Below are 22,841 nucleotides of genomic sequence, written 5' to 3' on the forward strand. Positions count from 1 at the left end.
TCCTGAAGCGTTTCTCATAAATCATCTGCAGAGACAGGCTGCAATGCAGGCGTTCCTGACATCAGGCTGGAGAGCTGTTACTGGGCCAGCAGCTTTCCCAGAGGATGGCATCCACACTGCTCAAAGCACAAAAGGTCAACACTTTTGATAAGGGACAGCTCCAGCTCTTTCACACCCTTATTTTTAAGGACCCTGGGTGTAATTTAATTGATACACTTGACAGATGACCTGACCTGTCCGTGTCCAATGGGTATCCCTAGTTCAACCAGAAATTGCGCTGCCACGCCTTATCAACTGCTTGTCAAAGCCTACTTACTGTCTTCAAAAATCTTCTTATTAAATGCACTGTGGAATTACATTCTACCTATGCTTATCTGTGACATATGTAATTGTTCTGTGATATGAACCACAATTCACTCAGGACTGGGAAAAATGACCTCTCACAAGGCAAACTTGGAGCAAGGCATCTGGGTCACAGAGATGATCACAGTGCTGGAGCATCTCTTCTGCAAACATTGAGGCTGCTCAGCCTGGAGAAGGCTCCAGGGAGACCTTGGAGCAGCCTTCCAGTACCTAAAGGGAGCTTATAAGATGGTAACAGACTTTTTAGCAAGGCCTATTCTGATAGGACAAGGAGTAATGGTTTCAAATTACAAAACAGTAGATTAACACCAAAGATAAAGACATTTTTTACAATGAAGGTGGCACGCTAGCACAGGTTGACCAGAGGTGGATGCCCCAACCCCAGAAACATTCAAGGTCACCCTGGACAGGGCTCTGAGCAACCTGATCTAGCTGAAAATGACCCTGCCATTGGAGGGGTATTAGAATAGATTCTCTTTAGAGGTCCCTTCTGTGAGACACAAAGCTGTGTTTCGTGTCAGGTACATACAGGCAGCATGTGTGCTTGTGATTGTGATATGTGTGGAAACTGATCATGGGACAATTAGAGGATGAATTCTAAAAAATAACTGAGGGAGTAAAGCATGGAAGAAGGCCTTTGAACTTATCCTTTGTTTGCAATTAACTTTTATAGCATCTGAATTAAAGCTTTAAGGATGTTGCTGCTGGACAGGAACTTTCTGCACGTAGCTAAGCATTAAACAGCTTTGCAATAATAACCTTTTGAAGTATAATTTTAGAATATTGCTTGTAGTAAGGAGCTTTGAAAATATAAGTTTAGAATATATGTAAAGGAAACATGCTTATCTCAACACCTTAGCAAAACAGTAAAAAGCAGCTTGAGAAAGGAAGATGAACATCAACCCAAGGATTGATAGCTTCGACCAAGGGAAGCTGGACATCACTGTTACAAGATTTATAGTCTTTGCAATTAAAAGGTGGGCCCACATCTGGAGTCTGGACCGCAGCAGCTGGAAGACCTCTTTCTTCTTTCAGAAGTCGAACCCCACCATCTGGGGATACTCCTTTCTGGAGTACATCCTGAGAAAAACTAACTCACAAGAGTGTATAGAATTGTGATGTAAAAATTGGGAATAGAAACTGCTGAGAAAAGCTTACGTGTACCCCTATAAATATCTGTACGCCCCAACCATCGGTGTGCAGTTGGAGGGAAAACTTCCCCCACTGTACCCAGCGCTGTTTTGCTCATACTTTACCACATTAATTAATAAATTGATTGCTGCTTGAAAATTGGCCTAGTCAAGCTTCTTATTTATAACACTTCCAACCCAAACTATTTTGTGATTCTGTGAATTAAGGCACTCAGTATTTAATTTCTGTCTAACCACACTCTTACACAGTCACCACGTGCACCACACGGTGCCCATTCACGAGCTGCTGCCGAGCTGGCCACAATCCAAGGTTTTGGGCCCGAGGCAGTACCCCCTTCTGCACTCCCTGTATCCATGAGGGCAGAATGCACAATCTGCATTCGGCACAGCTGGGCACGACCGCCAGTGGTGCGGCGCCCACAGAAGCCACGCTGCCACAGATGAGCGATGATAGCAGATAGGGAGCCGCTCACACTCAGAGCTTCCTTCTGCAATCACTCCGGGTACGTGCGCGCCCTGTCTCCACAGCCACACGTGTTCTTTTCCCCTCTTTCTCTGCACCCGTACATCATTCCCCTTTTCCTCCGGGGCCGGAGCAGGAGCCCGGGGCCGGAGCAGGAGCCCGCAGCCCCGCCGGCCCTGCCCGCGCTCAGCGCCCGCCCCACGGACGGGGCAGGGCCCGGGGCGGCTGTGCCGGGAGGGGGTTCCTGTGCCGGGATGGGGTTCCTGTGCCGGACCCGGGGTGGCTGTGCCGTGTCCTGTGTGGCTGTGCAGAGCTCCGGGCTGGCACAGCCCCAGCCCCTCGGGTCCCCGCCCGGCTCCCTGAGCCCCGGCCCGGCCCGGCCATGCGGCGGGAGTGCGTGAGGGCCAAGCTCCTCCCCGCCGCCGCCGCCCCTCGCCGCGCCGCGGGGACGTGCAGTCGCTCGGCGGGACATGGAGGCGGGCGGCGGGGCCGGGGCGCGGAGCCCCGCGCTGCTGCTGCTGCTGCTGGCGGCGGCGCTGGGAGCCGAAGCGGGGGCGGAGGAGCCGCGCCCGGCGCGGCAGCGCGGGGACGAGCAGTGCCATTACTACGCGGGCGGGCAGGTGTACCCCGGCGAGGCGGCCCGGCTGCCCGTCTCCGACCACTCGCTGCACCTCAGCCAGGCCAAGAGTAGGTGCCGGGCGCGGCCGGGGCTGCGGGGAGCGCCGGGGCCGGGGCGGGGATGTGCCCGCAGTGCGCCTCGGGGCTGCGGAGCGGGGCGGCGGCAGCGCCACGTCAGGCGGAGCGGGAGCTCCCGAGCCCTGCCCGTCCCCACGCCGGCCCTGCCCGCGGCCTCCGGGCCGGCCTCGGCAGGCAGGGAGAGGGGAGGAGGGGGAGCGCCGAGCGGCTCCTTCCAGAGCTGCGCTCCCATCGTGGTCGCCGCCGCTGTCTCACGGGCGGCCGGCGGGGTCCGTGGTTCCAGAAATGGCGAACGAGTTCAGGGGATCCGCGGGAAGCGTTTCAAGGGATCCACAGCAATGTTTGTGCTCACGCTGCGAGCGGAGACAATGAACGGGCGCCTCTCGTGAGCCGCCGCCACCGCGCTGGCTTCGGCACCGCTTTTGTGCCTGTGCTCTGATGCGGGTTAAATGCTCTACGTGACAGACGTGGGGACAAACACCGTAAATCGCATCGCTGTGAGATGTTCGGGGACACCTGCTCAAAGTCCCGTCCTGCGGGACACAGAGTACAGAGAGATCACACAGATATTCAATTTGAAATCCTTTTCCAGGGCATATGTCCTGTTTTAAACGTTTGCAAGCAGATGCTCCAAAACAAAACAAAAAAGAAAAAAAAAAAAAGGAAAAGCAGCCAAGATATTTTTGTAACCGATACTGTTTGGGTTTTTCTCCATTTGCAGTGTAAGTTATTACAGACAGATGTTTATAACTGCAAAAACAACTACCTTAATTTAGAAAGGGGTAAAGATGTACAGTATTTCATTTAATATCTTTTCCTTCTCCCTCCTAATCTGAAGGTCCTTGTTATGCATCCTTGCTAACTATATTCTGCAGCTGTGAGCTGTCCTAAGAAAAGGAGAGCCAAACAATTCAGGCACCGTCGAGATAATACATAAGATTCCACATATTTTTCTCAGAAGCTTTTCCCTAATTTGCCAGAGATGTATGTCAATGTCCTTGACATGGCAAGTGTATTCAGACCACCTTGTAATTCCAGCATACCCTATCCTTTGTCTCAGAATTCACAGTGGTATGAAAATAGTACCTGGCAGATTAATTTTTAATATTTTCAATTCAAGGTTAATCCCTTCTCATAGGAACAGTAAATATATTTCATGCTTTTCAGATGGATATTTTTTTAAAAACACAGCTGTCCAGGTTAAAATTTGCTTAGGAGTTGTAATTTAAGAAACATATGCTGAATTTTTAGGCATTTGTCTCTAAACATGTTGTGGCATGTATTTTTTTATGGACCAGAATTCCAGACAGATTTCCATGGCTAAAAAGCAGCAAAGTGAGTTTGAACTATCTTGTGCTTCTGGTTCCCAACAGCTGTTTTTAAGATAACAATGAGAGTACCTGAAGTATTAAAGAGCTTTCCCCTTCAGTCCAGCAGGTGCCCTGAGCTGGCAGAGCACACAGGGTTTGTTCAGTCAGCCCAGATAAGGTTTGTGTGGCCTTGATTATCAGTGATCAACAGGGCTCGTGTATGAGCACAAGTTGGTCAAATTATTTACTTTGTATGTGTACTAAAGCCTTCATTTCTTCATCATCCTGCACCCCCCTGTTCAGAGCTGGAAAGCAGCTTCATCTTGGAACTGCTGCAGGTTGTTTTTCAAGCAAAAGGAAGAACGGCTGTCCTTGGGCAGCTGGCTTTGAACACAGGTGTTATGTTCTGACTTCTAATTCAACATTCTTTGCATTTCAGTCTCCAAGCCAGCACCTTACTGGGAGGGAACAGCAGTCATTAATGGAGAGTTTAAAGAGCTGAAGCTAACAGATTATGAAGGAAAATATCTTGTCTTCTTCTTCTATCCTCTTGACTTGTAAGTAGGAGCACTATAGGCATACCACTGAGTGCAGCTACACTCAATTCATAATTCATTAATTCTTCTCTTTTTTGAGGTCTTGTATTTTTTGTTTGGTAAGAATTTAGGAGAGAAGAAAGGAGTGACGGAAGAAAATACATTGTTTGCATTTGTTTTCTCATCATGCATTGGTAAAATTGCAACACAGTCTTTGTACTAGTAACTGTGTCCACTAATTTGTGTCTCCACACGAAACAAACAACTTTGTAGTTACCCAGTTAGGCAGACAATAATGTTCTGTTCCATGCTGTAAATCTGTGCTGCAAGTAGAAGAAAGCATCCTTTCTAGAGTGTATATAATATATCCAAGAGGTGGCATTTTTCCCTTTGAGATCATCCCATAACATCTTATGAGCACTTAGCATTATCATCCTTTATTTAGAATGCAGTAACTTCACTGATTGAGTGAAAACATCTCTGGTTTTTAAAGGACAATCCCATTCTTTTCCACTAAATGAAGATAAGAGGACAGAGATGCATAACTACTTTTAATATTGTAACATCATTAGCTTTACTACTTTAGTTCTTCTGTAATGGAAAAAGTTGAAGACAACTTAGTTAAAAGTTGCAGATTTGCACAGTAACAACAAATTATAGTATGGTCCTCTGAAAAAATTGGCTTATAGTGCCTTAATTCAGCCACATTTGTAAAGTCTAAAAGAAAGTAACAGTACAAGCTCTGAATCCAGATTGTAAAGTAAACATAGATTTTTAGTCTTCAGAAATAATCCATTTGCAACAAAGCTGGAGTCTGAGGGTGGAGGATGTGTCAGGCAGCATTTTGGTTAAATACTTGAAAGAGCAATAAAAATAAGCAAGAGCTGAAATAATTTATGATAAATAGACCATTTTAAGTTAGGCAGAGAATTTTCTGGCTTTCTCATGAAATTTTGACTTTTATCTTGTCTTCAATCATCTAGTACGTTTGTCTGCCCAACTGAGATAATTGCCTTCAGTGACCGAATTGAAGAATTCAGAGCAATAAATACTGAAGTAGTAGCATGTTCTGTGGACTCAAAATTCACTCACTTAGCATGGTATGTATCTTTCTCTTGTCTTTCACTAAACATTATTCATGGTTCCAACTTAGCAAGAGAACAGTACTCCCCAGATTTTTAGCCCGTGGAGATATATCATAATGTGTGAAAGTGTGATGCTATTGACACAAATGTTTAGAGTAAATTTTTACCCTAATGTGTGAAAGTACTTTTATTTTTTAAGCTTGTTTAATGTGCATTGCAATATGTTGTGTGTCTCAGTCCAAAAAAATACTACTAATACAAAAAGAAAATATTAATGAAACTGTCAGTAAATGCTTCACTTGTCCCAGTTCATGAGCACATTGGCATAAAGCAAATGCAACTGATAAGAAAAAGATGTGGACAGAACTGCAAAAGATCTACTGAACATTTTGTTCAAGCCACAAATACTGTTCATCTCCTTGGTGTGCAGAACAGAAAAAATATCACTTGCACTAAATCCTTCTGTCTATACTGATGCAGTTTGTGATTTCTGACTTGTGTAGGGAATATAAATCTGTATGAGAAATGCATCTGTATTTCCTTTCCTTCAAAGGATTAATACTCCTCGTAAACAAGGAGGACTTGGACCAATGAAGATTCCCCTTCTTTCTGATCTGACACACCAGATTTCAAAGGATTATGGAGTGTATCTGGAAGATCAAGGACATACACTTAGGTATTTCACTGGGTGGCAGTTTGGTTGGGTTTTTGCTGGGGTAAGACTGCTTTATATTTAAAGAAGGATTTGAAGTTTTTCTTTTAGAGCAGCCTTTACTTGGGGATTCATGGCGAGTAGCAACTATTGAAGAACACAAAAAATGTAGTCATAATGAATCAGAAGAGGGCTCAAGGTTAATATCCTGTTTAACAGCAGGGATCAGTAGATACCTAAGGCAGGGCAAATGTGCAGGATTCCCCAGAACTGCAGTTGCTCAGGGACCTCCCAAGTCCAGGTGGAGTCAAGACTAAGGTTACCTGAAGAGATACATTTGCCTACAACTGAATAGTTTCTTTTGGGGCCCCTTTAATGACCTAGCATCTGCAGCATCCCTGCCAGGGCCTGTCAGAGCTTAGTTTTATGTTAGTTCTGCAAGGAAGTATATTTTTTTGGTTTTAACTGGAGCTCAGATCAAGTCCTGTGATACCCAGGTAAAGAATAGTAGGTTACTGGTGGTGAGTGTTACATGGTGTTTGCAAAGATCAAATTCCTCCCATCCAGAAGACATAAAATAATGCATGAAAACACCACTATTATTCTGTTTCCTAACACACACCCAATTTTTTTACCTACAGAGGCCTTTTCATTATTGACAATAAGAGAATCCTTCGACAGATCACAATGAATGACCTTCCTGTTGGGAGATCAGTGGATGAAACACTTCGTTTAGTACAAGCATTCCAGTACACAGACAAACATGGAGAAGGTGCTCTTTTAAGTATTGCCATATTGAAGATTGCTTTACTTAGCCTGGAAGCTGTATTAGCTTTTTGGAGGAAAGATGCTCAGTAGCATTAAGGACTGGTCTCACACATTGACTGGAGTGATTTGATTGCCCTGCTTGATTCCATGGTCCCAGGTCCTCAGGTTGTTTCTAGAATAGTAATTTACATTTCGTTTCACATCTGTGACAATGAGAGCATAAAGCATTCCTTTAGTCTGGATTTTGGCATGATGTACCCTGTGTCACAAGCATAAATTTGTACAAAATATGAGGCTGTGAAGAACGAGGCCCAATATTTCAGTACGTTTTTGCATACTAAAGTAATGGAGATGCAGGCCATCCTTGTCCTGTGCCATTCAGTGAGGACCTGTGACAACTAACTGAGAATGTTTCGTGTCAAGATACATGGTGATACTGTGGAAATTACAGCACCATTACGTGTGTTTTCTGTATAAGTGCTCTTGATCATCTTTCCCCAACAAAGAAATTTTACTGTCTTCAGATCATTACTTTGTAGCAAGAATTCTTATTCCTCCGGTTCAAGCATGGGGTGAACTTTTTCACATTTCTTTAAATAACTTATTTGAAGATTTCTTTAGATATGAATACACATTTAGCAGCTTAACTTCTAGTTCAACTCAATGTCTCCAAGCATTTGAAAGTGCCTTTATATGAAGGTACAAATCATTATTCTGCTGTGCTGTACAGACTTGAAAAAATAGATGGTGATACTTAGGCTCTGCACATCTGACTAAGGAAATTTCCCCACATTCAGTGCCAGCTTACAGGATGTTGATTTGCAGTGTTTCCAGATTACCACTTTTTTTCCCCAGCTTTTACATGAATGTTGAGGAGAGCTTCTGTAGACACCTCATTGGTTTCTTTGCACAGAATAACAGTTCTCCACAATTCCTACTAACGTGTGGGGCATTTTGTCTGCCAGCCTGTCTTAAAGCAGTGTAATATGACATAACTGCTTGGGCTGAAGCCTCAGAGGGAGAGCTCTGTATAAATGAGAGCTTTACTCCAGAATACAGCTGTTCAGGTGGTCCCAGGGCTCCCAGCCACACTGTGGATTCACACATGCTGCAATCCCTTTGCTCCTGAGCAAGGTTACAAATAAAATTAGTCTCTTGTGAAATCTTCGAACCGATCTCTGTGCTAAAAAATGCTCCTAGTTTTGCTTTTAAAGAAAGAAGGGTAGGTCTCTATGTAGTCACCTGAATTTTATTGCAAAACTTCTGTTTTACTAGAATAGGTGTTGATTCTCAGATACTGCTTTGCCAGCACTTCATGTAGAAGGGCACAAGAATTAAACTGAGGCATAGGCATCCATCCAGAGATCTGCAGGTAACTGAAGTGGTGGGTGGTATCAGGTATAAACTGCTAGGTCACCATCCCATGTGTAAAGAAAACTGCACATTTAATAGTTTCAGATATTGACATGTGATACTTCATGGTGTTTTACTTTAAGGTCAGAAAGAGAATATTAAGCACACAAAAGTCTTGTGTGTGTAAAAATACTTGAGCTAACTTTGTCCCTTTTTTTTTTTTTTCAGTTTGCCCTGCTGGTTGGAAACCTGGCAGTGAAACAGTAAGTCACTGTTTATATAAACATGCATGTAGTACTAACAAGCACTCAGGTACCATTTCTACTAGAGCCAAATCCAAAATCTCAGCAACTTTCAGTGAGAAGGTATGAGTAATGTTGCATCATTAAACTTACACCATTTGGATTACTATTGGTTTCATTAGGGGATTGTTTCCCTCACACTAGACATGTTCCAGTTGTTTCCACCATGTTTTGTTCCATGGTGCATGAACAAAATTCACTTGACCAGCAGTGAGTTTGTGATCAAGAACTTTTTCCTGTTAACACCTGATGAGGGAAAGTTCAAAACTCTTGAGTTTGCTGTATCTTCTTGGTTATTTGTCCATATAAATTCTTGGTGGTTCTTACTGCAAATCCTGGGCACTACCTAAAAAAAGACAAGACCCAAGTTCCCAGGCTGCTGTGGGATGTGCCAGAGCCAGTGCCACTGTCAGCACTCCAGCAGGGAGCACTGCTTTGCTGTGCAATTGCCCTCCCTTCTTTGCCACTCCTGAGCTCCATGTGACTGGAGGCAGAGGAGCCAGAGTTCACATAAACACTCACTGAACTCGTTTGTGTTCCCTGGCCCAGAGCAAGCCTCAGCAGAATACTGAAACTTTCACAGAGGGCTGAGCTGCCTCATCCAGATGAGATCACTGTCACTTACTTGAGCATGTGGCTTCCTTCTGAGCCATCTGGTGATGGCAGTGTACTGTTGTTAAAGAGCTGGCTCAACAAAAAACAGGTCCCAGCAGCCTCTAAGCAGAGTTAGTGAGCATTGTACTTGATAGTAAAAACCAGTGGAATTTAAAATCATGTTTCTTTGCTGGATGTGAAAGTTTCCTAGGATGACTTGAGGCTGGGAGTCAATTTTTTCAAGGTAGCAGAGGAGTGTCATAATGGGGGAAGCTGGATATTGAGACTGTAAAATGAAAGAGGGTGGGCTGGCCCAGCATTTGCATTTTGGCACTGAAAAGTTCTGCCCTCCATAACTAGGATCACCTAGATAACATGACATTGATATATTTTCTAACAAACAGTTTTACAGTGCTGACTAACAGCTCCCACGCTGCCAGTTTAGTAATGTAAAGCAGTACATGAGCATTCTCCACCTCCTCTGTGCAAAAGATGCAGACAATAGCAGAGTAGTTGAAAAAGCCTTTCTCAAAGATGTAGTCATGCCTTTTAAATGTGTTTGATTTAATTAGATCAAACCAGAGGAAGCCATGAGAGTGTGGTGGCCAAGGGAAGAACTGTAAGTAAAGTCTGTGCCTCTAGGTTACAGATCCTAATTTATCAAAATATCTTGCTTTTGGGGCAAGCTGTCAAAATTCTTCCTTTGGTAGGCTGCACTCTCTCATGCCTCAATTGGTTGAATCTCTCTGCTACTGCTGTTAGGTACCTTTAGAGGTGAACAGTAATCTAGTAGCAAATCAACTGATAAATGACTCTTCAGTGTTGCAAGTGAGTCGGCAGTAGCATCTTCCTGTGAAATACCATGCTGTTCTGGCTTTATAGTTTGCTGTGTTTTTGTGGCTTTGGTTTTTGACTAACATGTTAATTTTCTTTCTTGCACAGATAATTCCAGATCCAGCTGGAAAACTGAAGTATTTTGATAAACTAAACTGAGGCTCTCTTCTGTTGAATTCAATAGGTCACATTCAACTTGATTTTTGCCAATAAAATTTCATTAATTTTGGTACTTTTGTGAGTTTGATTAATATGTAACTTAATACGTAACCGTAAACAGAAGTCTAACCTTTGTGAAGCACAGGTACCTCATTCATTATCGGACAATATTCTTATGAAATACATGTTTTCTCTTTAGGTGATATTTAAATGTTCAGTCTTCCCCAAATCCATTTAGCATCTTGGGCTTAGATTCATGACTTTTGCTATTAATAGATTTCTTAATTTCTGCAAAAATCTTGTGTGTTTGGTCACATTCTAGAAACTACAGCTAGAAAAGAGCCACTTGGTTATGGTCCATTTGTCTGTAGTCCAGTGGCAATAGCAGCTAACTTAAAAGCCAGGAATAAGTTACAGTTGCTGAATTAAATTTCCAGTCTGGGTAAAGCTTGAAAACATTTTTCAACTACTAAGAACATACCCTACACTATATAAATCAGTACATCTGCACTGAAAAAACCACACCTCTACCAGTTCATGTGATTCAAGGGCTGAACCAGTAAATTTTTCTGTGCTTAAATTTGTAGTGTATTTGCTGATAAGATCGATTCTGTTTCACATTTTCTGAGTTTTGTCCCTGTCCCTGCACTGTTAACAGATGGATGTGGGGGATAGTGTCCTGTTCCAATCCACTCCCTAACTGTGGCTCCTAGGTTTAAGGGAGTAGTCATAGTCTTCTCAAGATAACTACTGACATATGATCATCAGAAACTCTTGCGGCTGATGGACAAGAATTTCTTCTTTGAAGTGAAAAGAACATCTCCATGTAAGACATACTTGTGTGCACTGGAGAACCCTTTCCTGAGGGTGTCATCTTGCTTGTTCCCACCTCTTCCTGTTTTTGACACAGTATTCTAAATTCTGTGCAACTGGAAAAACAGAAACTGAAATGCGTGTCAGCTTTTCACTAGGGTCGTCCTTGAAAAGTCAACAGGCACCTTCCGTCTCCAATCTGCACCACTACATTATCACTCTCAGTTGGATTCCACATGCCTGAGAACTCACTTTCCTCACCAAACCATACAATTCCCTGCCTTATACAAAGGCTTCACTACAGTTCTGTAGAATCAGGCCAGGACTTGCATTTGCCCCGTGAAGTTCCATGATTTTGTGGACTTGGATGAGTATTGAGCAGCTCTGCATGTTAGTCACTGCAGACACAGAGCAGGAACAGCTGCTTCCTTCACTTCAGCTCTGATACAGATAACACCTGTGCACGTGCCATGGGCAGAGGGAATCACAGCCAGGGCAGGTAGAGCTTCACTGAGCCTCAGCCTCCCTGTTCCTGTGAGGTCTGGGGCAAGGAGTCCCTCATCCCATCTAGAGGGTAACAGAGGCAGAACGGGATCAATGCTGAACCCCAAAGGCTTCTGGTGTGCTGCTCCAGCCTGAGAACAAAGACCAGAGGGCAGCATGTAAAGAGAGGTGCCTTCTCACATGACTAGGATATAAATCACCTTGAATTTTACCCTAGATTCTGTTTACATCAACCCTGAAGCACCAAGAACACACAGAATGTTCAAATAACTCCAAGCCACTGCAGCGTGAGAAATGTGGGCCCAGCTATCACATGGGTATTCAGCACCAGCCCAAGGCACAAAATGAACACAGTGCTTATGTCCCCTGTAGAACTGCTGCCCTGCTCTCGAGAGGCCTTGCCCCTCTCCAGCCAGCTGGCTCCCAGTCACACCTAATGCTCTCCCAGCTGCAGGAACCTCTGGCATGAGCCAGCAACACCTGATAAAGATGAGTTATCTGCCATGTGTTGAACACGCTCCACCCAGCTCACGGCTCCTTGCAGAGCCCAGGAAGCAGCGAGTTACAGCAACACAGCTGTATCTCTGTAGCAGTCAGCAGCAGCACATGTCAAAAGCTGCACACAGCCTGAGTCAAGAACAGAAAATTGTGCTGAGAACACTTAGTGACTGAAGAAAACTGGGCCATCTGCATGCTTTGACCATTGCAAACTGAAGTCACAGCAGCATAGCTGTGTAAACTTTCAAGGTTTTTATAAATGCACATTTACATTTTAAACAAGTGGTAAGGGATGGCATAGGGTTGTTGGTTGTTTCTTTTTTAATGCTGTTCAATGGGGATGAAAAGTACTGGGGAAATAGGGATGTAGTCCTTAAGCAAAGACTTCAGTTGCCATGTGATTGTACGTATTTAAAATGAAGAAATGACAAAGCAGTCTGTTCTTCCAGTACTCCACCTGAGGTTTGAAATAGCTGGAAATTTCATACATCTCTGCTTTCCCAAACCCCAGGATATATCCAGGGGTCTCTCTTGGAAGTGCATGAAATGCAGATGCCATTGTGAGCCTGTCTTCTACAGAAAAAGCAAAAATACTCCTGCAAGGCAAGTAATGACTAATAATGAGACACAGTCTTCAACTTCCTCAGCTATTTTGGGCAAACATTCCACACCCCTCTACTGCCCCCTCAGCTGTTAAGCTATATATGGTGGTGAGGTCTGCAGATGAAAGCCACACCTCCAAGCAGGATGGATCTAGCTGAGACCTAGATGTCACTTCCAGAAATATCGAAGAAGCATCAATTCAGATAATAATAATAATGGCAGATTTTTGATGTTAGTAGCTGATGTAGCCCTCTGCATAACCCTTCCTGGGTTATGCCCATTCCTTGCCCAGAGAAACCTCTTCCTCTGCAAACTCAAGTATATCCAAAAAATAACCACCACGTTGTTGGGAGCCTGTACTGGTATTAGGTTTATAGTTGGACTCAGTGTATCTTACAGGTATTTTCCAACCTGCCAATGCCCAGCAGTGGCTCCAGCCTCATGGACAGGAGCCCTGCATGGATGAGGATCTCTGCTGGGAGAGAAGTGCTCCAGTGTATTTTCTGTTCAGCTCTGGTCATCCAACTACACCTTCCACAAAAGGAGTCCCCAGTTTCTCTTTCATGAAAGCTGAGTATTTACCCTTTTATTTTCCTGTTAGCTTGTGCCTAGCCCATGAAGAAATGATCTCTCCCATGCCTGGTCAGGAATGCATTCAGAGCAGGATCAGCAATCAAACCAGTGTCACCAAAGGCTGGACTGGACGTGCAGGAAAACCAATTGAGCATGCAGTGAGTCTAGAGCAGGTTTCTGAACTAAAACTGTTGCTCTGTGGCCCACATTATACCAGCTCCTGCAAACTTCTTTCCAGAGTACAATGTGACACGGCTGCAAAATCTGACAGGGCTGCAAAGGAATGGTCCCTTTTTGAAAAAGGGCTACCAGAAGCTGTTACATGAAGTTTGAGTAATTTTAGTACTTTTTTAACCACAGAAAAATAAAAAACTTTTGAAACAAGGCACTCCTTTGGGCACTGAAATCTCCTTTTGTATCAGTATTAAGTGAAAGGGTAAGGGGAGGCAATCCTGCTCCTCCTCACTGTATTCCAAGAAATAATGGGTACAGACATCTGCTTCCTGCTACAGTCAATTAATTATATAGTTAAGGTTACTATAAATAAAAAGATTTTCTAGCAATTCCTTTAGGCTTCTGTGGTAGTGGTTAGTCACCTACAGCAGTGACAGGCTGGATAGAAGTTGTAACATAAACCCAACGTGAATTACTAAGTTGAAATATTTTAATTCTAAATGTGAGATCAGAGAACATTTTTCTCACATACACATAAAAGGCACAAAGCAGCATGCATACCCTTGAACAAAGATATCAGAGAGGGTGACAGCTTGGAGTTACCATCTCAAGGGTAAAAATACATGAGTACATATGTATAGCAATAAACAGAAAAGCATGTATCATTTACCTATGTGCATATACACACAGAGAAACATTCTATATGGCTGCACATACATTCTGAAACTACTGTCATTGTGGTATGTGATTAGGTTATCATGAACTTTGAGAACACATCAATTCTTCTACACATCTTCATTTGTGGCATTCATTTTCTTCACTGCATCCAGAGGTTCTGATGTCACCCTTTCCTCCATACTCTATTACCTCTTCTTCTCTCCAACCCCTTCCCAAAGGCTGAATTTAGAAATTATGATAAAATCATCTTTAAATGCAGCTGAAAAGGATAAATTTGGTGTCCCCTTAACTTATATGTGTTATAAAAAAGTGATCCAGGTAGGATCACTGGGTCAGTGATAAAAACCTGCAGGTACTCCGGAGTAAAACACAGCTCTGAAATAGATCCTTTCATTTCCTGCCTTCCTATTTATTTTTTAACAGTCAATATTAATCCCTGCAACAAGGGGGAAGAAGCTGAGATAAAATTTCAGTTCTTTATTTGTATGGTCAGTCTAATAGAGTCAGTTTTAAAAAGGAAAAACCCAGAAAATACAATTTATCTCCACAGCATCATAACCATTGAAGATTTTAATGTCATAGGACTGAGTCAGCACTGGAGTGTGGCTGAAGAGAGAAACTCTATGGAAGGAACCAAGAGCTTACCATCAGAGCATGCAAGAATCTGTTCTGGATCAGGCCACATCCCTGTACCTAGTCTGGAAAGCAATCTAACTTACCCAATACAGCAGCTGAATCTTAAGAAGGAAAGGCTGACGTGTAACATGCAGATTATTACAATGCTCAATTACAATTCCTCACAGGAATAGCAAAGAGCTGCTAGGGGTCATGAACTTCATGCCATCCTAGTACCAAAGGAAACTGCTCCTAATTGTGACTGTCTCAGGCTTTCTAACTCAGAAAGAAAAGCTCAACATGCTGCTTTATTTTATCAACGTGGTTCATGCATCTGTGCTGACTAACATAATTACTATTTGCTGCATCGTCTTTTCAAATGATTTTAAACCTCACAGGGAAGCCAGAATCCATTCTTGTGTATTGTAAGACATCACATTTCTGTTTAATCCCCGAGCCCAACTCCTCCTTGGGTGTCCTGATCAGTTAGGATATCAATCTTGATGTGAAGGTACCAGAGAAGCAGTTTCATGCTTGTGACATACTCACTGCTAAAAGTTAACGCCTCCCATCCACTCAGCTTCCTTATTTCAAGAAATTGGGCTTTATGTGCCAGCAATTGAGATAATTAAAACTTTCTCCATTACATCAGAAGCACTTCAGTACCAAGTACTCTGTTTCTGTTACTTATATGCCACAGTTATGACCACCATGGTGTCTCCTCTGTGCTGGGGAAGTTCTCTGACCTTCACAGGTAAACTTGACAACTTTTAGAGCTGTGCAATATTCGTACTGCACTTCAGTCCACCAAGGGAACAGATAAATAATCCAGCTGAGGAGGAGACTGTCCTCTAACTGTACCACCCCTCAGTGGGATAAAGATCCCATCATTCATCGGCTGACCTGGGAGCTGCTCCACACAGATTCTCAGGACCCCTAACTGCAGCACCAAACATCACCATTAGCATTTGGTAGCATTTTACCTTTTTTGTTCCCAGTCCTTAATAAACAAAAATGTTCTGTTCTACAACGCCATTTCCCAGTCCCACCCAGTCTCACCAGTCAGACCTCTAGTCTCCAAGGCATGAGAAATAATTCACTAAGGAACTCAAATCAAACAAACAAAAAATTAGAAGAGGCTGGCAAGGACACAGAGTGCCAGAAAATACCATCTAGCCACCTATTTTCATTGCAAAAATCAGTTTCCTCCCAAGGCAATACGAAAACCATCCAAACAGAAGCTGCAATAACCTGGTAAAATCCCCAGTGATGGGAAACACCTGCTTTCCATTGTGCACACACTAGTAACTTCTGAGCCTCTGCTGCTGCTTAGATGCATGTGTCCTTGTTCAAAGAAGAATTATGACCCTTAACCTAATTTACACAAGAATGGAGGTCAAATTGCTTCACCTTTGTGTATCTACTTTTGCACACCTTTTTCTGACAGAACTTCTATCCCTTATCAGGGAAACACAAAGGAGAGCTACTCCTTTGGGGAAAGCAGCAGATGCTGACAAGACAGCAAAGATTGCAATGAGATCTCTCAAAGTAGGTAAAGAGAGTCTATCCAAAGCCTCAGACTGCATTTTTTTCAGCCTCTTTTCCTGGCATTTGCATGTAAAAGATTTCAATGAATTCTAGCAGTAAAGAATAAAAAATCCAAATATATGCAAATACATGAAGAGTACTGAAAAGGCAGGTTTTGGTGTGGAGTTTGGGTTTGGTTGGTTTGGGCTTGGTTGGTTGTTGGGTTTTTCTTTGAGTATTACAAGCACCTGTCCATGAGCCACCTCTAGTGACAGCTCTTGCCAAGAGAGCGTGCTGGTGCACTGCTGCTGCAGCACCCAGCGCCTGTCAGACTTCTTTCATGACTGCAGTAAAGTGTCTCTTCCCATCTAAATACAACATGGACTCTGCAATAAAGTGGAGAAAAGAGAGAACCACATCAGAACCTTAGTATCAATACTGGGCAACTAAACAGACTGGCAAAAGGAAGAAGTAATCCACACTGTCATCAAAGCATAAAACCTATGTGGTTTGCCATGAAATCCTGTTGAATTATTTAAATGCCAATAGTTCATCTATTAAAATGACCAGTGTTCCAAGAGAAACAAATTAATCTTTTTCACAGAATTATGATGACAACATATTAATAGGATACTTGCCTCCATATGTCTTAGGTACAACTTGTGGGACCTCATTTTCTGATATAAATGTAAAATGGAAAATATTGGTAGTATGGTGCTCCCTGGTATTTGCATTGTAAACTTCACTGTGTACTCGAATTTGGATGTAGTTTTTTTCTGTGTAACAGACCTACACAGTTAAAACAAGAGTTAGAGATTGTAATTAATCACCAGTGCTGAAAACTGTAACAGATTTCATTACACCATTTAACAAGAAAAGTCACACACTCTCATAACACATTGTTCATTACCAGTGAGTAACGCTGGTGACAGCGAAGACAAGGTCTGCTCCTTTTCAAAAGGAAATCAACTCCTACCTGTCCAGAAAGCAGTAGCAGGGATCCAACTTCTACTGGCTTCTGAAACATGATATCATCAACAGATACGATAAAGGGTCTGGAACCCCTGAGGAAACAAAAGAGAAATTTCTTCTCAAGAATGAAAGGGATGTCTGCAAAAATTTAAAATATCTACTTGTCAGCATTTTAATGAAGGTCACAAGAGAATAAATCTCTTCTTAAACAGAGGCTACAGGAAGTGTAAGGAGTTATGGCATCACTGGAGGAAACCTCTCGCCCCACTGAAGTACACACTTTCTAAGGATACATTATTGCATCTTGTGACTTACACTTGCTAGACAATCTTCATGCCATCATTGCTCAGGCATAAGTTTTTCAAGCACTGACACAAACCACTTAACTTTATATCAGGCTTTGCATACCCCATTAAACTTATACATAGACCTTTGCTGGGTGATGACTTCAGCCACACTTCCTAAGCTCAAGCAGTTAACAGAAGTTTAGAACCCATTCCTCTTGTGTACTGAATGCAAAGACGTAATATTTATTTGATATAATGAATATGTTATATGGTTAAAAAGTCCATCTCAATAGCTTGGTAAAATAAAAGAAAACAGAAAATGGATGTATTTTCTATCTTGACAAGCAATCCTTAAAACCCAAGTTCCAAGGAGCAAGATGCCAATCTCTCTGTACATATGACAGATGCTCCAAGCAAAGCAGCACTGTGCACTAACAGCACACCATTCTAGCAGACACCTAAGTTTTTTCAGCTCAGATTGTCGTTAGGTTGGTTACCTTGGGTTCCCAACCTCTGTGTATGAGCAAAATGCTCTGGATTATATAAATATTGCAGGTCCACAACTCACCCATAGCTGCAAGCAGTTGCCCATCCCAGTTCAAATGCCTTTCTCATGAGAAAACCCCCAAAGATCCTATTGAAGATGTTCCGTGCCTGTACATAGAAACAAATACCAAATTCTTTTCAAAGCCTTGCATTGAAGTCTGCACTTCAGTTCCCAGTATTTAACAGAAGTCCCAACACGTGAATATATAAAAAGCTGGAACTTTACCACTGAAATATGTATGTAAAATTCAAAATGCCCAAGGCAACTTTACTTAATAGGAGTTCATCTGACTAATTTGACAGCAAAAAATAACAATTCAAAATTGGATCAGCAACCAAAGGCCAAACTTTTTGCAAACTCTTTGCAAAGGAATTTCTTACACAGAATGAACAGTCTGGTAAGAAAACAAGGTCATTAAAAATTGTCCATTTTTGCAGAGGTAATCCAAACAAATTAAAGACTGGCAAAAGAAACTAGGCTCTAAATTGCAAGGACTGCAGAAGCCAAACAAAATAATGGTTTGATTAATCTTAGGCAAAAATTCATAGTCATAGAATGGTTTGGGTTGAAGGGATCTTAAAGACATCTAATTCCAACCTCCTTGCCATAAGCAGGACACCTTGCACTAGACCAGGTTGCTCAGAGCCCCACCCAGTCTGACTCTGAACATTTCCAGGGATGTGGCATCCACAAATTCTCTGGGCAACCCGTTCCAGAGCCTTACCACAATCACAGTAAAAAATTTCTTCCTAATACCTATTCTGAACATCTCCTCTTTCAGTTCAAAGCCAGTACCCCTTGTTCTTTCACTATGTGTCCCTGTAAAAATTCCCTCTCAAAGTTACTTCTTAAAGAACTTTGTGCAATTCATTGATATTTTTCAAAATACCTCAGGATGGCAAATCTGCAGGCCTTTCAGCTTTGCATCTTCCATCCACACTGAATTGGGTGGTAATTTACGACTCCGGAAACTCACTGTCCTTTGGAAGAGACAATAAACTTTACAGTCCCCAGAATTAGCAGAATTCTGCACGCCAAAAAAGCAGAAATAGCTAATGCAGACACAAACTAAAAAAAGCCACAAAAATACAGAATACCAAAATAAACCCAAAACAGAAATGGTATCACTAAACACTGTTCCAGCTGACCTTGAAGGCTTATCTAAAGCTGTCCTTAGATTTGTTACTGCAATAAACTTATGCTCCTGATCTTTCAAAAACTTCTGCTAATGTGCAAGTTGATATGAATGAAGAGGCTTGAGAAAGGTACATCAAAGAAAAGATTAATCACAACCACGAAGTGCACACTTTGTCAGAAAAGCCCTCCTCTGTTTTTTAAGTCATAATAGGAAATAGAAGCACACAGTGAGTTAATGGAATAATTCAACATCAAACATGCAGACAGTTTTTGAAATTTTCAAACCCAGACAGAAGTACAACTGCTGATTTTAAGAGCAAGCAGGTCTGCCTTTGGTAAACAGCTTTAAAAATAACAATTGTATAGGCTAATAAGTTAAAGAAATGAAAAATTATTGTAAATACAACACTGCACTAATGTAATTAAACACTGTGCTATCACTGTTGGCATCAGATGACTTCACACTAATCTCAAGTATAAGAAACGCATGCTAACAGCTCCCTCAAATAATGTTGCCAGGTACTGTATTTAAAACACATTGCAAGGTTATTTGGTTAAAAGGTGACCAGTTCCTGCCCTCATTGTTTTTTTAAATTAGATATCATGGCAGAAAACTGATTGTGCAAGTAATGAGTGCAAAACCATTCCTTTCTCTTATCTGGTTCAACACTACTAACATTTTTCCTCAAAATTATTCCTAACAGCTTGTTTAGAACAACAGAAGACTGCTCTAAGAGCTGCAGATGTCATATTAAAGTTTGTACCTGCATTTCAAATAAACTGCCACAGAATTTAAATGTGCATTTATTCCAGACTACTCTGTTACAAGCACACTCTAAAGGCAATTTTCCCTTTCACAAGATGTCAGTTCTCCTTCACCCCTCCCCTTCTTGCCTTGTGTCCAGTGTATTAAGGAATATGTCATGCACAATGTTTCTTTCTTCTGCAGTGGGAGCCATTTTCAGTAAGGAAGCAGTGCTGAATTCAATCCTCTTCAACTTGTTCACTGAATATTAAAAAAAAAAAAAAAAATTTAAAAAAAAAAAAACATAGTAATAAAGTTTAAAAAATAAACAAATAATGGCTCTGAAGATTTTAACCTGAAATCAACCATCTTTCCACTTATTTTTCCTTTTCCCCCATAAGTTAAAAGCTGTAACTTCATGGTGCTATAGATCCAAAGAGAAATTTGGCTTTTATAATTGACTGCAGTGAAATAAAAATAAAGCACAAGTTCACTAGTACCTCACCAATGTGATGAAGAACTTCTACATATATTTTATGACACCCACACACTGTTCCTACAGAAAACTTGAGTACTGCCCTCAAAGTACAGAACATATCTAACAAGAAACCCTACAGAACGACCAGCTAGAGGTTTTGCCAATGGCACAAATGAAAGTTTATGACAGAACTCACTACCATAGGCTGCAGCAACTGAAATTTTAGCTTTAATGATCTTCTGTCCAGTTTATTCAATCTTCAGTGTTTTTCTAATTCTCCGCTTTAAAACTCCAGCTTGAAACAAAGGAGGATGGAGCTACATGCTCCTTCACCTGCTCTCCCACTTTTATTTTCCTGAGTTTCTTTTAAAAAGGAGCATGGGGACCCTGACAGGTGAGGAGCTGTGATGTCCTGCAGGCCCACCATGGGATAATCAGTTGGCCAGAGTATTAGGAGCCCCTGTGCTGCACTCAGATCCAAAGCAGGGGGAGCATCTTGCCAAAGGTGAAGTCCAGAGGGTGTGCAAAGCACATTAGGAGTGTCTGTCAGTTTAGCCAAAGAGTTTCCAAGCATGTGGTAGCAGGCTTTTCAACTCTCTGATTCTACTGACACAAATGAGACAGAACAAAAATCTGATTTTAAACAAATCAGGGACATTTCTAAGTAGCAGAACTCCTGAACTTTGCTTCCTCCTAGCTATTAAGTTGAAACTGAGGCAGATGTGCATACTACCAGGAAATATGACATACATTCCCCTTGCTTGAAGATTTCTTCCTCCTCAGGGCTCTCAGGAATGAGTGGATTAACAAATGCTGGCCTATGGACAGGAAGTTTTTTTTAAGTTACAAATTTTACAAGAATTTGTCCCATAAATACATTGTAACAGTCTTCCATTTCTGCTTAGATACACAGTACAAGATGAAATTACATACTTCAGGTTATATGATAAAAATAAATATGGCTTGCCAACAGATTATCACATTAGCTTTCAGTCTGAAGAGGCAGTTAAATGATCCAACCACTACCTAGTGCAATCAGGAAAGTGACATATCTATGGTTCTTAAGAAGCTAAAACTGTACTCATAAATTATAATGAAAATTGTTCAAGAATAAAGCTGTTCAGAAACTCAGCAGATGAAACAGGATGATCTAGGATAGTCTAAACCAAAACTTGACTGGTACCATTCCTCCTGGAATAGAAGAAGCACAGTGCTGTAGCCAGCAAGTGTTTTTATAACCTACATGCTCCCTTGACAGCCTTATCAACAGCCAAAAGCTGTTTACCACTTATCAAAGATTATGACATGCCTTGAGCACAACATTTCTGTGTTTATTCTACTGCACAAATATATTTACTTTAACCTAATTATATAATATTTAATTATTTGCACGAGTAAAGAAAAACACTTATTTTCAAGACCTGCTCTTCCCCATGGTTTCTAATTATTATTTTTTTAACTTTCAACATTCATACAAATGCTGAGAACAACATACACATTGTTATTTTTAACTTTCAACATTTATACAACTGCTGAGAACAACAAACACATGGTTATTTTTTAACTTTCAACATTCATACAAATGCTGAGAACAACATACATATACACACATGCACACACACACAGAGACCTGCTGAACAATTCATCTCTACCCCTAGCTTTTACTTGGGCTGGCAACAAGAGGCAAAGAGGTCCTTCTTCTTAGAACAAACTGATCTTTCCTGGTTTGCTAAACCTCTGGATTTTGGACATCCACCAGCTCCTTCTCCATCACAGAGCTCATTTCCCCTCAGCTCAGCACACATCTACATCAGCTGTCCTGGCCAAGCCCCAAGCTGCTGAGATCCAAGTTTCCCAAAGCCACACAATGCTGGTTTTTGTGGGGCTACAGCCAACATAACATATTCTGTATCTCTGAAGGGTTTTGACCTCGCATAAATACCCTCCTTATATGGACAGACTGCTTCCAAAACACAGCTGGCCTGTGGCCAGCTAGCTTGTACAAGAGCCAAGGAAGTTTGCAGCTATCTGCACAAGTCCATGTAGGCTTGTCCTCAGTCGATGTGCTACTGTGTAATTACATCAGATTTCATGTCATTATTTTGAAAAATTAGTCTTTAAAATGGAAACCACAACATAATTTGTTTTCTTAATGTATAGTATATTCACTGTTTCTAGGTTTTTTCCTTCAAATCTGAAGGAAAAAAAACCTAGAAACTACTTCTAATGTTATCAGGACCACATAATTATATCAAGTAAAACTCCTTCATTAAACACATCTGTGTTAAATACAAGCAATTATTTAAGCTAAGTAGAAACAGAGAAATGTTTATTACTTGGGCAGGCTATATATATAGCCTTTCCTATATATAGGAAAGAGGTAAGAATTACAGCCAATTTTTCTGATGCTGGAGTCATAAACCT

General features: G+C 41.7%; 2 protein-coding genes across 10 annotated transcripts in view; one reads left to right on the top strand and one right to left on the bottom strand.

Moving 5' to 3' along the window:
• The window catches only part of ACOT9 (acyl-CoA thioesterase 9), a 72,094-nt gene that overhangs the window by 33,374 nt on the left and 15,879 nt on the right, over positions 1 to 22,841 (bottom strand). For 6 of the 8 annotated variants that reach the window (XM_038132339.1, XM_038132386.1, XM_038132329.1 and 3 more), the window contains 6 exons: positions 21,168 to 21,235; positions 20,089 to 20,200; positions 18,947 to 19,037; positions 18,079 to 18,164; positions 17,228 to 17,315; positions 16,890 to 17,040 (listed from right to left, as the gene is read on the bottom strand). In XM_038132339.1, the coding sequence (XP_037988267.1) occupies positions 16,890 to 17,040; positions 17,228 to 17,315; positions 18,079 to 18,164; positions 18,947 to 19,037; positions 20,089 to 20,200; positions 21,168 to 21,235 (596 nt within the window). Of the gene's footprint in view, positions 1 to 13,899; positions 16,638 to 16,889; positions 17,041 to 17,227; positions 17,316 to 18,078; positions 18,165 to 18,946; positions 19,038 to 20,088; positions 20,201 to 21,167; positions 21,236 to 22,841 lie in introns of those variants that run through there. The other 2 variants (XM_038132356.1, XM_038132346.1) reach the window with 1 other exon arrangement.
• Positions 2,381 to 10,349, top strand: PRDX4 (peroxiredoxin 4). 2 transcript variants are annotated; one of them, XM_038132406.1, is made up of 8 exons: positions 2,381 to 2,664; positions 4,423 to 4,540; positions 5,503 to 5,619; positions 6,158 to 6,280; positions 6,898 to 7,028; positions 8,606 to 8,640; positions 9,846 to 9,892; positions 10,216 to 10,349. In XM_038132406.1, exons 1-8 carry the CDS (start codon positions 2,448 to 2,450, stop codon positions 10,217 to 10,219), a joined length of 792 nt encoding a protein of 263 aa, XP_037988334.1. In that variant the 5' UTR covers positions 2,381 to 2,447; the 3' UTR covers positions 10,220 to 10,349. The 2 variants fall into 2 exon arrangements, with proteins under 2 accessions (XP_037988334.1, XP_037988324.1); XM_038132396.1 differs by lacking the exon at positions 9,846 to 9,892 and having other exon boundaries at positions 2,383 to 2,664; positions 10,216 to 10,339.

This window comes from Motacilla alba, chromosome 1 (assembly GCF_015832195.1).
Source record: "Motacilla alba alba isolate MOTALB_02 chromosome 1, Motacilla_alba_V1.0_pri, whole genome shotgun sequence".
Classification (NCBI taxonomy): domain Eukaryota; kingdom Metazoa; phylum Chordata; class Aves; order Passeriformes; family Motacillidae; genus Motacilla; species Motacilla alba.